Source organism: Colletotrichum navitas, assembly GCF_030913465.1.
Source record: "Colletotrichum navitas strain CBS 125086 chromosome Unknown LY79scaffold_196, whole genome shotgun sequence".
NCBI lineage: Eukaryota > Fungi > Ascomycota > Sordariomycetes > Glomerellales > Glomerellaceae > Colletotrichum > Colletotrichum navitas.
This window is the reverse complement of record NW_026850742.1, coordinates 1-13749: the sequence shown is the minus strand read 5'-3', so window position 1 is coordinate 13749 and position 13749 is coordinate 1. Positions and strand designations below refer to the sequence as shown.

Below are 13749 nucleotides of genomic sequence, written 5' to 3'. Positions count from 1 at the left end.
GTGAGAGGGCGCGGTCCCGGAACCTATAGACCGACGAACTAAGCAAACATGGACTCGACGCGGGCTGAAGTGCATCCACCCGGAGCACCGGTCGTCTCCGACGAGAAGCTGCCGGCGACCGAGAAGATAGCGACGACAACACCCGTCCCCCCTGCGATTGAAGAGAAACTTGCTGCCGCTTCCATCCCTTCAATAACGTCGGCATCTATACCTGATGCGCCAAAACCTGCCGAAGAAGAGAATGACCTGGTGGCCAAAGTCCTCAGGTTCTTGTCGACCGCCACTCCCGAAGCCCTCGGAGCCGTCGCAGTCGGCCTGGCAGCTTCAACCTACTTCATCCTTGGCAAGGTTGGACTCGTGCTCATTGGCGCATTCGGCGGCGTTGTCACCTTCATCACCTATGAGGCGCGTCATCCAGAGGTCTCGCGCGCAGTCCGAGGCGAGAAGGGCATCGACGTTCTTCAACGCCTGGCGCTGGTCAAGATCGCCGAACCGCCCAAGAACGACGCGGAAGAGGAGGACCGACTCATACACGGATTCGACGACTTCCAGCCCGAGACGCGCGAGGCGCTGACTGGCCTGGTGGACGCCATCATCCGCGACTATGTCAAATGGTGGTACTCTCCCATTCTCCCCAACGACAGCTCATTCCCTCTATCCTGCAGGAGGCTCCTTAACTCGTTCCTCCTCTCCGTCTCGAACCACCTCTATCGCAAGCGACCCGCCGATTCCTTCATCGATTTCATGACCAATGCCTCGTCCATGTTCATCGTCTTCCTTTCCGAGCTCTCCTCAGCGTTTACCGAGCAACATAACGATCCCAATTCTTCCGCCGTCGACATCATCGCCAAGTACCTTGAAGATAACCCCAATTCGAACTTGGCCAACCTCTTGAACCATCCACAACAAGCGGCCAAGTTTCGCAATGTGGCAGATGATCTCCTTGGCTTCTTGGACCGGTCAGCATACAATTGCGACCCGGCACGCGCGTTCCTGAGAGAGATCCTGGCCGGTGTAATTCTTGAAATGAGCTTACAGTCGTTCTCAAAGCCGGAGTGGATCAACGGATGGATCGTGTACCTGCTGGAAGCTGGAGAGCCCGATTTCAGCCAGGCCATCGACGTTGGCATGCAGACAGGGCCCGACGCAGCCAATGCTAGCAACGTTAGCAGTGCGAACAATAACGCCTTCGTTGACATTGACGGAAACCTCGGCAATATTTCCCTGGCCAAGGGGAACCGCAACTCACTGGATATGGAGCGAGAACGCCGGAAAGGTTCATCGGCGGCGCACAAAAAGCAGCTCAGCAAGGCTGACGAGGAGATGGAGGAGGCCATGGAGGAGATGAAACGCATGAACGCCTTGATTGCCGAGGAAGAGGCTAAGAGAGCCACGGCACGACAAAGCGTTGACTCGATGCCAAGGCCGACAGTGCAAGCTACTGAGAGCAACATAGTGTCCTCACCTGGGGAGCTGTCGCCGAGATCGTTGTCTTCGGCAGAGAAACCGTCGACAAACGGATCGCATGGCTCCCATGAATCCAACAGCTCCAACAAAGGTGAAAGCGTGCACTCACCCATCACACCGCGATCTGCTGCGGATTCTTCCAGCCAGAAATCGTCGCCGAAACACACCTCCAACGGAAGCACATCTCAATTCCTCAACTTCGATCAAATCGTACCACCTGCCAAGGAAGACCCGGAAGCATCAGAAGAGGGCTCCCGCAAGCCTCCTTTGACTCTTCACAATGCCACCATCACCCTCTATGAGGACGGCAATGATAGCAGCAAAATCCGGAGCAAGCCGACTTGGGAATACATGGTTCAGATCGAGCCATCGTCCTCCCATCATCCCGGTTGGATGATCGTCAGGCAATATTCGGACTTTGAGACTTTGCACGAGATTCTCAGGCGTATCGCAACGATTTCGGGCGTAACGGCCTTTACAGAGCAACACTCGACGCTTCCTAACTGGAAATCGCACACGCGGGCATCCCTGCGTGGTGAGTTGGAACGATACGTGAAAGATGCCTGTTGGTACAAGTCACTCGCTGAGAGTGAGGGCATGAAACGATTCCTCGAAAAGGAGTCGGGCCATGGGCACAGTAGTTCCAAGTCTGGCCTGGCCTGGGACACTGTCGGCAAGAACATGTTGGACGTTTTGACGATGGGACCAAAGGGTGCTATGGAGGGCGGCAAGGCAGTGTTTGGCGGGGTGACTGGCGTTTTCAACAACATCGGCCTTGGCCCGAGGAAAAACACGACGTCTTCCCTGTCGGAAATTCAAACATCAAACCGATGGTCGACAGGAACACCGCCGCGGATGGACAGCATCACTAGCCTCAATGCCGCCGTCACATCGCCAACCGGAGCGGGCCCCCGAAAGGGCAGGGACAGTCTCGATAGCCAACGATCTTCAATCGTCGCGACCCAACCGGGGAAGATTGCTCCGATGGAGCGACGGCCCAGCTTCGATCCACGGGGAGACTCTGAAGCAGATGGCCTCAAGCCTCGTTCTGATCGCTGGGAAAGGAACTCTACAAGCGCTACCGGCAGTCGCGAACATAGTAGAGCTTCTAGCCTAGCGCCTTTGCAGTCGCCCGCGCTGAGGTCACCCTCCTCAACGAGCCTTGATGTTATGAATCTCCAGTATCTCCCACCACCTCCAGATGAGATGCCCGAAGACTACCAATTGCCCACGCATGGAGACATACAGTCCAACATGAACGATCTTGCTGCACCACGCAACTCAACCGGGGCTGCCTCGCTCAGCCCACCGCAAGCCCAGACAACTAAGAAGGGGCCAAAACCCGCACGACAACACCCTCCATTGTCGGAGCAAGAAACGAACGTGGCTGTCGAGCTGGTCTTCGCCATCATCAATGAGATGTACACGCTCTCGTCCGCTTGGAACATCCGGCGTACGCTGTTGGCCGCCGCTAAGTCGTTCCTTTTGCGACCAGGCAACCCATCCCTGCTCTCAATCCAGAAGATGATGCAAGAGTCTGTCATTGACGCCAACACCAAGGACGAGGGTCTCGCGCACCACCTACGCAAGCTAAGAGAAAACACAATGCCGACGGACGAGGAGCGTGCCACATGGCCTTCTGAGATGACTGATGAAGAGAAGGAGAAGCTGCGCATCAAGGCCCGCAACTTACTCATCAAGAGGGGTGTCCCGGCCGCTTTGTCTGGCGTCATGGGACAAGCGGCAACGACCGACGCCCTCGGACGTATCTTTGACAGTCTTCAGATTGAGGAGGTGGCGAGAGGCTTCATGTTTGGCATGCTGCTTCAAGCCGTCAGGGTCATTACCCACTAATTCACTTCTACATGTTCCCCTGGCGCCAGCACAGCGCATCATGTACCAAAAAGCCGAGACGCAAGCGATGGAGGCTGGAGGAAGGCTCAAGACAGGCGCTGTTTTTGTAAGACTAAGATGACTTGAAAGAAAGACATGGGAAACGAACGATGCTGGACAACCTGGCAGGCAAGAGGACGAGAACAAGACTACATAAACTTACTTTACTTAATAATTGACGACACATACGAGCCAGAGCTACTTACCGGTTGACGAGAAATGGGGCTTCCCTTCGTGAGGGCAAAAACGATCCTTGAAGCATTTCCCATGAAACCAACCACCTGCGGCGTGTCATAGGTAATGGATAGCTATCGGCTGAAGGCTTGCTTTCCGGACCTCCTCCTCGATCCCCGAGGGCCCAAAGCTTTGTATTTCTTTTTCAATCGCCGTCAATATGCTTTACCGGGTTGGGTGAGGCAGATGGCCAAAAGTCGAAGGAAGGAAAGCCCCATGCGCAATGGTAGAAGCTCACAGGCATCCCCACAAAGTGATAGCGTACAGCGGGGTAATTCACGCTAATGGTGGGGTGCGGAGCTTGAGCTCCTTATCTGATCGGCAATGGCCTCCGATCACGACGTCGACCATTTGTCATCGATTGTTCTGACATTCATCTCCGAATCTCTAACCAACTGATTGATCTCATCTCTGAAAGCTACCCTAATTTGACTTGTAAAGCCTTGAAGAGCAGCACATATACCTACACACACCCCTCTCTGAGCATTCACATCCGCGAACCACCACACACTCTTTCGCGGCCTGCCCACTTGGCCCTCAAAATGACCACAGATTCACGAGACCGTGGCATCCGCATCGCCATTGACCGCGGTGGAACCTTTACAGATTGTGTTGGCGAGCTCAACGGCAAGGAGATCATCATCAAGCTCCTTTCCGAAGATCCGGCCAACTACAAAGATGCGCCCCTCGAGGGCATCCGCCGTATCATGTCGCACTTCCTCGGCCACGAAATACCCCGCGGCGAGGCACTCGACACTAAAAATATCGAATCCATCCGTATGGGCACCACCGTAGCGACGAATGCATTGCTGGAGCGCAAGGGCGAGAAGATCGCCATGGTCGTCACAAAGGGGTTCAAGGACTGCCTCGCCATCGGCAACCAAAGCAGGCCCAAGATTTTTGATCTGGCAATCAGGAAACCCGACGTTTTGTATGAGAAGGTGGTCGAGATTGATGAGCGTGTGACCCTGGAGGACTACGCTGAGGATCCCGAGAGACACTTGACGCAGGCTTCTGCCAAGGCGGGGACGCCCGAGGCCGCGAAAGAAGAGCTTGTCCAGGGCACATCAGGGGAAGCTGTGAGAATACTCCAGCGGCCCGAGGCTGAGCGTATCAGGAGTCAGCTGCAAGAGGTATACGACTCTGGTATCCGCAGCATAGCTGTGTGCCTGATGCACGGCTACACCTTCCCCGATCACGAGGCCCTTATCGGAAAAATTGCCAAGGATATTGGATTCAAGCATATTTCCCTCAGTCACGAGCTCATGCCAATGATCAAGCTGGTCTCACGAGCAACCTCCGTCTGCGCGGACGCGTACCTCACACCTGCCATCAAGAAGTACATTTCGGGCTTCCAAGCCGGGTTCGAGGGCGGCTTGGGTACAAGGAGCGTCCAGCAGGAGGAAGGCGCCAAGGGCGCGCGCTGCGAGTTCATGCAGAGCGACGGCGGCCTTGTGGACGTGGAAAACTTTACCGGCCTCAAGGCCATCCTGTCCGGACCGGCAGGTGGCGTTGTGGGGTATGCCATCACATCATACGATGAAGAGACCAAAGTTCCAGTGATCGGGTTTGACATGGGAGGCACGAGCACTGATGTCTCTAGATTTGGCGAGGGTCGCTATGAGCATGTATTCGAGACCACTACCGCCGGCGTGACCATCCAGTCGCCGCAGCTGGACATCAACACAGTGGCTGCAGGTGGTGGGTCGATGCTGTTTTGGAAGAATGGCCTCTTTGTCGTGGGGCCAGAGTCTGCTGGAGCGCACCCGGGTCCGGCATGTTACCGAAAAGGGGGTCCTGCGACCGTCACGGATGCGAACCTCTATCTCGGTCGCCTGCTGCCCGAGTTTTTCCCCAAGATTTTCGGCGAGAACGAGGACCAAGGGCTTGACCCCGAGGCCAGTAAGAAGGTGCTGCAGGAGCTTGCTGATCGGATCAATAAGGAGACTGGAAAAAACATGAGTGTTGATGAGGTGGCGTATGGCTTTCTGACTGTGGCCAACGAGACCATGACGAGACCCATCCGATCAATCACCGAGGCTAAAGGACATGACTCATCGAAGCATCGGTTGGCAACTTTTGGTGGTGCTGGTGGTCAGCATGCTGTCGCCATCGCGGAAGCCCTCGGAATCCAACAGATCCTCATCCACAGATACTCCTCCGTCCTTTCGGCGTACGGCATGGCTTTGGCCGATGTCGTTGACGAACGCCAAGAGCCTGACTCCAAGGTCTGGGAGTGCTCGGGCAAGGTGGTCGACGAGCTGAAGAGCAAGATGGAGAAGTTGAAGGAAAGATCTCGCAATGCCTTACGCAACCAGGGCTTCGAAGAAAAAGAAATCGTCTTTGAGGAGTACCTCAACATGAGATACCGTGGTACCGAGTCGGCGTTGATGATCATCAAGCCGGGCCAAGACGAACAGAATGACGCCAAGGGCTGGGACTTTGGAACCGCTTTCATCCAGCAGCATCGTTACGAGTTCGGGTTTACCCTCGATGACAGAGACATTATTGTGGATGATGTACGCGTCAGAGGCATTGGCAAGAGCTACAGACATACGGAAAAGACAGTCGATCAGCAGCTGAAGGAACTGAGGCGCAAGGATGTGGAGCAGAGCAAGGCACATAACCGACAGAAAGTGTTTTTCGAGGAGGGCCGACTTGATACTCCTGTGTACAAGCTTGAAGACCTGAGCACCGGCGAGACCATCAAGGGGCCCGCCGTGCTGGCCGATGGAACCCAGACGATTGTGGTCACGCCCAAGGCCACAGCCTTAGTACTCGATACCCATGTTATCATCGACATCCAGAAGGACGGCTCCAAAGAGGACAAGTATGTACGCCAAACTCAAACAAGAACTACAATGCTGACTACTTATAACAGCACACAAGAGAGCCAAGGGGAACGCGAGGTTGATCCCATCATGCTGAGCATCTTTGGTCATCGCTTCATGGCGATTGCAGAACAGATGGGTAGAGCACTGCAGAAGACAAGTGTCAGTACCAACGTGAAGGAGCGTCTAGATTTTTCTTGCGCCATCTTCGACGCGTCGGGTGGCCTCGTGGCAAATGCTCCTCACTTGCCGGTTCACTTGGGCTCCATGTCAACCTGCGTCAAGCGCCAAGCTGAGATATGGAAGGGCGATTTGAAGAAGGGCGATGTCATCATCTCCAATCACCCTTCGTATGGAGGCACTCATCTGCCGGATATCACCCTCGTAATGCCGGCCTTCAACGAGAAAGGCGATAAAATTCTCTTTTACGCGGCCTCCAGGGCGCATCACGCAGACATCGGTGGCATCACCGCCGGCAGTATGCCACCTCACTCAAAGGAGTTGTTTCAAGAAGGTGCCGCGATCAAGAGCGAGAAGCTTGTGAGCGAAGGCCGCTTCGATGAGAAGAGAGTGACAGAGCTGCTATACAACGAGCCCGCACAATACCCTGGCTGCAGCGGGACCCGCTGCTTAGCTGACAACATCAATGACCTGAGAGCTCAGGTGTCGGCTAACCAGAAGGGTATTGCGCTTATTGAGGGACTCATTGAGGAGTACGGCGAGGAGACGGTGCAGTTCTACATGGTCCACATCCAGAACAATGCAGAGCTGTGCGTCCGTAAGCTCCTGAAAGGAGTCAGCAAGCGCTTCGAGGGCAGAGACCTCCAGGCGGTAGACTTCATGGACGACGGCAGCCCCATTCGGCTGAAGGTGACGATCGACGCTGAAAAGGGTGAGGCGGTCTTCGACTTTGAGGGCACCGGTACTGAAGTGTACGGCAACATAAACGCTCCAGAGGCCGTGACATACAGCGCCATCATCTACTGCCTCCGCTGCCTCATCTCCGAGGACATTCCCCTGAACCAGGGATGTCTCAAGCCCATTAACGTCAAGATCCCGCCAAAGTCGCTCCTTTCCCCCTCGGGCGGCGCCGCCGTGGTTGGCGGCAACGTGCTGACGAGTCAGCGCGTGACGGACGTCATCTTCAAGGCCTTCCAAGCGTGCGCGGCGAGCCAAGGTGACTGTAACAACCTCACATTTGGCTTTGGCGGGAACCTCACGGGCCAAAAAGAAGTCAAAGGGTTCGGGTACTATGAGACGATCGCGGGCGGCAGCGGCGCAGGTCCAACCTGGGAGGGAACCAGTGGTGTGCACACTCACATGACCAACACGCGCATCACGGACTCGGAGGTGTTTGAGCGGCGTTATCCGGTGATCCTGCGCGAGTTCTCGCTGCGGGACGGGTCTGGTGGAGACGGACAGCACCGCGGCGGCGACGGCGTCGTGAGGGACATCGAGTTCCGTATCCCGGTACAGGTCTCGATCCTCAGTGAGAGGCGGGTATACAGGCCATATGGGCTCGCCGGCGGCGAGGATGGCGAGTCCGGACTAAACATCTGGGTAAGGAAGGTTGAGAAGGGCAGCTGGGAGAAATCCCTCAAGAGGCTCAAGGGCGGGAAGAGCAGCGGAGAGGATGCTGAGGTGGAGTACGAGGAGAGGAGATTTAACCTGGGTGCTAAGAACAGCGCGCCAATGAAGCCGGGTGAGAGGATCATCATCAACACCCCAGGCGGCGGTGGCTGGGGTAAGGTCGGGACGGAAAAGGCGTTTACGCGGAAGAGAGATCCGACGGAAGGGTGGAGGAAGGGGAGTCATGCGAACAGGGAGGATACCGCGCTTCAGGTATGAGGGCGGAGGGGCAGAAAGATGTTGGTTCTCGTGATGCGCAAAGGTTTGAATATACTATCACGTGAAAGTCGGATCGGCGACTTACCACCTGTTGAAAAATCCAGCACTGATCATTTTGGGTTTATTGACAACGGTCTTCGACTTCACCCCTCCCCAAACTGGCAATGTCCGTTTCAGGAACCCTAGCCGGCTTTGAAGATCTTGTCCAAATATCTCAACCAGTTTTCTCCGAACACTTTGCTCATACTTTCTTCGATTCAGTCAGCCAACGGCCCCAGGCTTCCCTACGGCATCAAGCGCCGGGCATGCCCCTTGTCCTTGGTACACCACTCCAGGAGATCCCTCGACCTTGCGTGTCCTTCGCTGGCGTCCGACCCGGTACCGACCAAGTCCTCGCTGATCAGCCCAATCACTCAATCCAGCACTTTGACCGTACCAATCAGATGCCACCCGTGGCATTGTGGAGACACGACGACCATAACCCGCTGATCAGCATGCAAAAGAACGCCGTACCGGACCGGCAGCAACGGCATGGACTCCGGGTGGGGTCGGATGCACGGACCATTAAATCGACCCCGCGTCCCCGCTGTCATCATAGGCCGCCTAACTCCATCGTAAGCCGCCGGTGACTTACTTGACTAATCTCGACCAACCTCGAATACCCATAACCCGGCGCTTTGGGTCTCATAATAACCCGACGTACGCCGCTCCCCTTTTCACCCTTCCTCACATTCCAACACACAAAGTTCTACACTGTCCGCCCGCCCACCATGTCTCTCACCAACGAGGATTGGGAAGAGATCCGCCAGGACATCCCCGAGGTCTCAGACCCTTTCATCGCACAGTACATCAACGGCCGTGAGGCCCTTATCACCCAGGAGCAGAAGTCCCGTGCCGACGCATCTTTTCGTAGCGCGGCTTCGCCGATTGCCCGTCGCGCCGCCGACATTGTTTCCCGCATCCGTCTTGAAGAGAAGCGGACGATATGGAACGCACAGGCCGAAGAGGACCTCGCAACGAGCGAGGGCCTCGCGCCTTTCCCCGGAATGATGTTCACGCTCGCCAAGCAACGCCTTGAGACGACCCGTCTGTGGCGCATTGTCCAGAAAATGCCCAAGGGTTCACTTCTCCACGCTCACTTGGACGCCATGGTTGACTTTGATTTCCTGTTCGATGTTCTGTTGAACATCCCCGGCATGCATTTCGCGGCGGACGCGCCGCTGTCGAACGAGACGGCAAAGTCCAAGTCTGGAGTTCATTTCAGATTCAGAAAGGCCGAGGACAGCAAGAACTCGCCGTGGGAGGATGACTACGTTCCCGGAGAGTTCCGGCTGTTGACCAAGGCGGCGGACGAGTACCCCGACGGCGGCAGGCCGGGATTCCTCAAATGGCTGAAGTCCCGATGCACCATCACGTTGACGGACAGCATGGAGCAGCATCACGGCATCGACGCCGTTTGGCGCAAATTTGCCTCGTGCTTTATGGTCACTAACACCATCATCCACTACGAGCCCATCTTCCGCGCTTTCCTCAAGAGACTCATGGCATCGCTGTTAGCGGACGGCATCTACTGGATTGAGCTCAGGTGAGGATCATTTCCTCCCGTATTCCCAAGAACCACAGTCACTGACGGAAGCAGGTTCACATGGCCCCTCAACTACTGCCGTGACGGCCAAGAAGAGCCGGAGAAGGACTACAACCACATGTTCCAGGTGATGGAGGAGGAGCTCGCGCTCTTCAAGTCCGATCCCGCCAATGCCGCCTTCTGGGGCTTCCGCACCATCTGGACCACCATCCGCCACCTGCCCACGCGCGATATCATCGAGAGCATGGACAACTGCATCACGACCAAGATGTCCTGGCCGCACCTCATCGCCGGCTACGACCTTGTCGGTCAGGAGGACCTGGGCCGCCCCCTTCGCGACCTCCTCCCGGAGCTCTTCTGGTTCCGCAAGCAGTGCGCGCAGGAGGGCGTCAACCTGCCCTTCTTTTTCCACGCCGGCGAGACCCTCGGCGACGGCGACGAGACGGACCAGAACCTCTTCGACGCCGTTCTCCTGGGCACGCGACGCATCGGTCACGGCTTCTCCCTGTACAAGCACCCGCTCCTCATCGACATGATCAAGGAAAAGCGCATCCTCGTCGAGTCGTGCCCCATCAGCAACGAGGTCCTCCGCCTCTGCGGCTCCATCATGTCGCACCCGCTCCCCGCGCTGCTGTCCCGCGGCGTTCCCTGCGCCCTCTGCAACGACGACCCAGCCATGTTGGGCCAGGACACGGCGGGCATGTCGCACGACTACTGGCAGGCGTTGCAGGGGTGGGAGAACGTCGGGCTGCTGGGCTTGGGCTCCATGGCCGAGAACAGCGTGCGGTGGTCCGCGTTCGAGGACGAGACGCCCGCGGAGTGGACCGCGGGGATCAAGGAGGCGAGCCTGGGGTCGGGTGTCAAGGCGGACCGGCTCAAGCAGTGGGCGACCGAGTGGGAGAAGTTCTGTCTCTGGGTCGTGGAGGAGTTCGGCGAAGAGTCAGAGAAGGCGTAAGGCATAGACCACATGAGAAAGACGAGGGCAATGCTACTTGGGAGAATACTTTTCAACAAACAAGATGGCGCGGCGGGAGCGGGGGGGGGCGGACATTAGTGTGGGTTACACTGGCAATGGGACCGGGCATGGGCGCATGGTATCTACACAACGGAGTTTCAACAGTACAAAGTGTCACACGGAATAGCTTGTTTGAGATGGTCACCTGGCATTCAACACGGCGAATAGAAGAGAATTCAACGCGGCTCTGGGGCGGGAAATCCCTGACCGATCTAGGGAGTTAGGAACCGACTATATGGTTAGGCCATAGGCTCCGGCATCGCGAGGCATCCGGCAGCCTGATATAATGCAATTCAAGACTGCGAAAAATGCTCAATGTGGTGCGCTGCTGTGGAATGACGTCGACAGTTCGGGCTGAAGATGCAGTCGCATATAACTACATTGTGCGTATCTTTCCCAAGGCACGCTGCTGACTTTGCTGCATCCGGGCATCCGTAAAGCTTCTGAGGCGGATTACTGGCAGAAAAGAGACTGGCCAATGGCAGGTTGTCATCGTGGCCTCGGGAGGGACCCTCGCAAGAGCAGGGCGCGTCAGCATTGGCGACCCCGATACTACAGTGTAAGAGGCGCAGTTGATGGCAGATTTCATGGTACTTGGGACCGGCCACAGAAGCCGAATCAAGCCCGATACCATTGCCTGGTCGACCACCTGTAAGGCCAGTGCTGTGGTCCATGATGGCAGCGCCCAAAAGGACACGGGTTGGATCTGGGCTTGGAACCAGGCCTGATATGGTCCGAAGGATGCAGTCATATGCACCATGTTGCCTTTTGACTTCGTCCGGTACCGACCATTTGAATGGTTCGCTGAGGCCTCCATTCAGTATGTTTGGGTAGAGATGGCCAAGCCGATTAGTGCAGAATGGATGGATACCATTCTTGTCCCCAGGTATCTCGCCATAAGCTGAACAGGTCTGGACTGTGTCATCTTTTCGGCCACCAGGTCGACTACATGGACCACACAGCTACCGCTTGATATAGCAGGTATACCAAGATTGAAAGTGGGCGAAGAAAATTTTAATCAGACATTAGGTTCAGTTTAAGGGCAATCAAGTGAACGAGTCATCATTTACTGCTTGCTGTATAGGGATTGTGTGGTGATACAATGGGTAAAGGGTGAGTATGGAAATTCTGAATCCCCCCAACCTTTACAGGTAAAGCGCACAAGTTGATGCACCAAGTATTATCATCGCCCCCACTGGGACTCCAACTATGTCCTGAACCCGACCGGCCGAAAGTCAACAGCCTCGTTGAGATTAGCTTGGCGGAAGTCGTACCGTCCGTCGGCGGTGGCTATTAGGCGTTGGATGTTCCACCACTGGGTCCAGTTCTGTCGTGATTCGCAGTGCGCGAGTTCGCTCTGGAGTTTAGAGCAGTCCCGAGTCCTCAGGGTAAATGCGACTGCCAATTATTAGCAATTCGCCATCGCGCCCGTTCGGCAAAGTGGAAGTTGCAAACTCGCCTCCTCTGACGTTGCTGCACTTGGCAAATATGTCCCGAACCGACATCCTGTCGCCGCGCATCCTGAACTCCCGAGGCCAGGTGCCGGGGCCAAGCTCGATGGCCGCGGCGACAAAGCGACCTACGTCTTCCACCGAAGTCATGCATACCTGAACCGGACGTCCGGACGAGTCTGTCTCGACGATATCGGCCGTGGCGTTTCCGACGTCGACAAGATAGGCTCCCGGGCTGCCTATGCAGGCTCGGTCACCCATGCCATAGTCGGCCAACCCACCAGGGGCGAAGCGTTCGTAAAGGATGCCACAGGAGAAAACCGTGTAGTCCATCTTGCGGGACTTGGAGCCGGCGCAGTGTCTCAACAGCTCGATGGCCTCGGATGACCCGTAGTCCAGGGGGTCGTCATCAGATGGTCTGCGAGAAATCGAGCCTTCGAACTCTGCCGGGACAAACAGACGCACCCGGACATGGCGGGCGGCGTGTATCAGTTTGATCTGCTCATGGCCGCGGATCGTTGAGATGACGAGATCAATGCCTTGGAGGGCGAATCTGAGGTTTTCGGCGTCATCGTAGTCAACGACGGCGACCTGGCAGTCGTAGCGTTGCTCCCAGTCCGGTCTTGCCTGTACAAGCTCATTTTAGCAGTAACCATTAGGATGATTAGGAACGGAGAACCAACATCTCTAGAAAGGACTATCACAGGGTTGGCCGTCTGTGTGATGTGGCGGGTGAGGATGGCTGCGAGACCTCCGGCTCCGACGATGGCTATTCTCATCATAACTGCGTTTGTTTGGTGTGTGGTTTATTTGTTTTCTCCTGTTCGAGGTTACAGATCCAACTTCAAAGACCGGGCAGATGTTGTCCTTTATGCATTCTCTCTCTATCCTTATGCCACGCAAGCCCACTTACCTCGAGTACAGCATGCGTCGATGCCATATAACCTGCAGTTAATGGGAGATGACGATGTGTAGTCCACACCATCACGCACGGCCTGAGGTGACTCATGGGCTCGTTCATATGCGACTGGTTGTTTCGGTGCAAGGCAGCAAGTCTACCGGGCCTAGTCGGACAAGCAAGTGACCAATCCCAGGACAAAAGTGAAGGCCCGGAGATCGGGCGAGGGACATTCTCGGTAGATATGAACAGAGTATGGCTTCAAATACGGCGCAGAGAGTGTTACCGTATACAGAACCGCAGGCCAGGAGTGCATGAAAGTCGCCTTACAATGTCTTTGGGAAGATGGTGGGGTCGTCCGACAGGCGGATAAGTTCACCTCAACTCATCGTGTATGAGATGCTGGCTGACTTGCATGCCGGCGGCGATTCCCCGGTTCTTTAGGGACCCGCAGTGATAACAGACAATCCCATAACGCCATGACGAGCTTCGTAGGTTGTGTTGGTAGTGCTGATGTGGACGCTGGG

The 13749-nt window shown here is 56.0% G+C and overlaps 6 protein-coding genes across 6 annotated transcripts; 5 read left to right on the top strand and 1 right to left on the bottom strand.

The window, feature by feature from the left end:
* Window positions 1–48: 48 nt before the first annotated feature.
* Window positions 49–3321, top strand: LY79DRAFT_530290 (PXA domain-containing protein; the record flags this gene model as incomplete). Its single annotated transcript, XM_060556167.1, has 1 exon — window positions 49–3321. The coding sequence occupies one exon, from the start codon at window positions 49–51 to the stop codon at window positions 3319–3321; it is 3273 nt and encodes a 1090-aa protein (XP_060407048.1).
* Window positions 3322–4136: 815 nt separating this feature from the next.
* Window positions 4137–8273, top strand: LY79DRAFT_675173 (hydantoinase B/oxoprolinase; the record flags this gene model as incomplete). The annotated part of the gene is made up of 2 exons (XM_060564414.1): window positions 4137–6424; window positions 6476–8273. The coding sequence occupies 2 exons, from the start codon at window positions 4137–4139 to the stop codon at window positions 8271–8273; spliced, it is 4086 nt and encodes a 1361-aa protein (XP_060407047.1).
* Window positions 8274–8355: 82 nt separating this feature from the next.
* On the top strand, window positions 8356–8962 carry LY79DRAFT_136579 (uncharacterized protein). The gene has a single exon (XM_060550912.1). It carries the CDS (start codon window positions 8438–8440, stop codon window positions 8900–8902), a length of 465 nt encoding a protein of 154 aa, XP_060407046.1. The 5' UTR covers window positions 8356–8437; the 3' UTR covers window positions 8903–8962.
* Window positions 8907–11194, top strand: LY79DRAFT_573378 (adenosine/AMP deaminase). The gene is made up of 2 exons (XM_060559464.1): window positions 8907–9858; window positions 9913–11194. The coding sequence occupies exons 1-2, from the start codon at window positions 9044–9046 to the stop codon at window positions 10811–10813; spliced, it is 1716 nt and encodes a 571-aa protein (XP_060407045.1). The 5' UTR covers window positions 8907–9043; the 3' UTR covers window positions 10814–11194.
* Window positions 11195–11448: 254 nt separating this feature from the next.
* LY79DRAFT_530258 (uncharacterized protein) lies at window positions 11449–11601 on the top strand (the record flags this gene model as incomplete). Its single annotated transcript, XM_060556164.1, has 1 exon — window positions 11449–11601. The coding sequence occupies one exon, from the start codon at window positions 11449–11451 to the stop codon at window positions 11599–11601; it is 153 nt and encodes a 50-aa protein (XP_060407044.1).
* A 284-nt stretch (window positions 11602–11885) lies between these two features.
* On the bottom strand, window positions 11886–13398 carry LY79DRAFT_136554 (isoflavone reductase). Its single transcript, XM_060550911.1, has 4 exons — window positions 13238–13398; window positions 13008–13144; window positions 12333–12951; window positions 11886–12271 (listed from the first exon to the last, which is right to left on the bottom strand). Exons 2-4 carry the CDS (start codon window positions 13104–13106, stop codon window positions 12081–12083), a joined length of 909 nt encoding a protein of 302 aa, XP_060407043.1. The 5' UTR covers window positions 13107–13144; window positions 13238–13398; the 3' UTR covers window positions 11886–12080.
* Window positions 13399–13749: the final 351 nt, after the last annotated feature.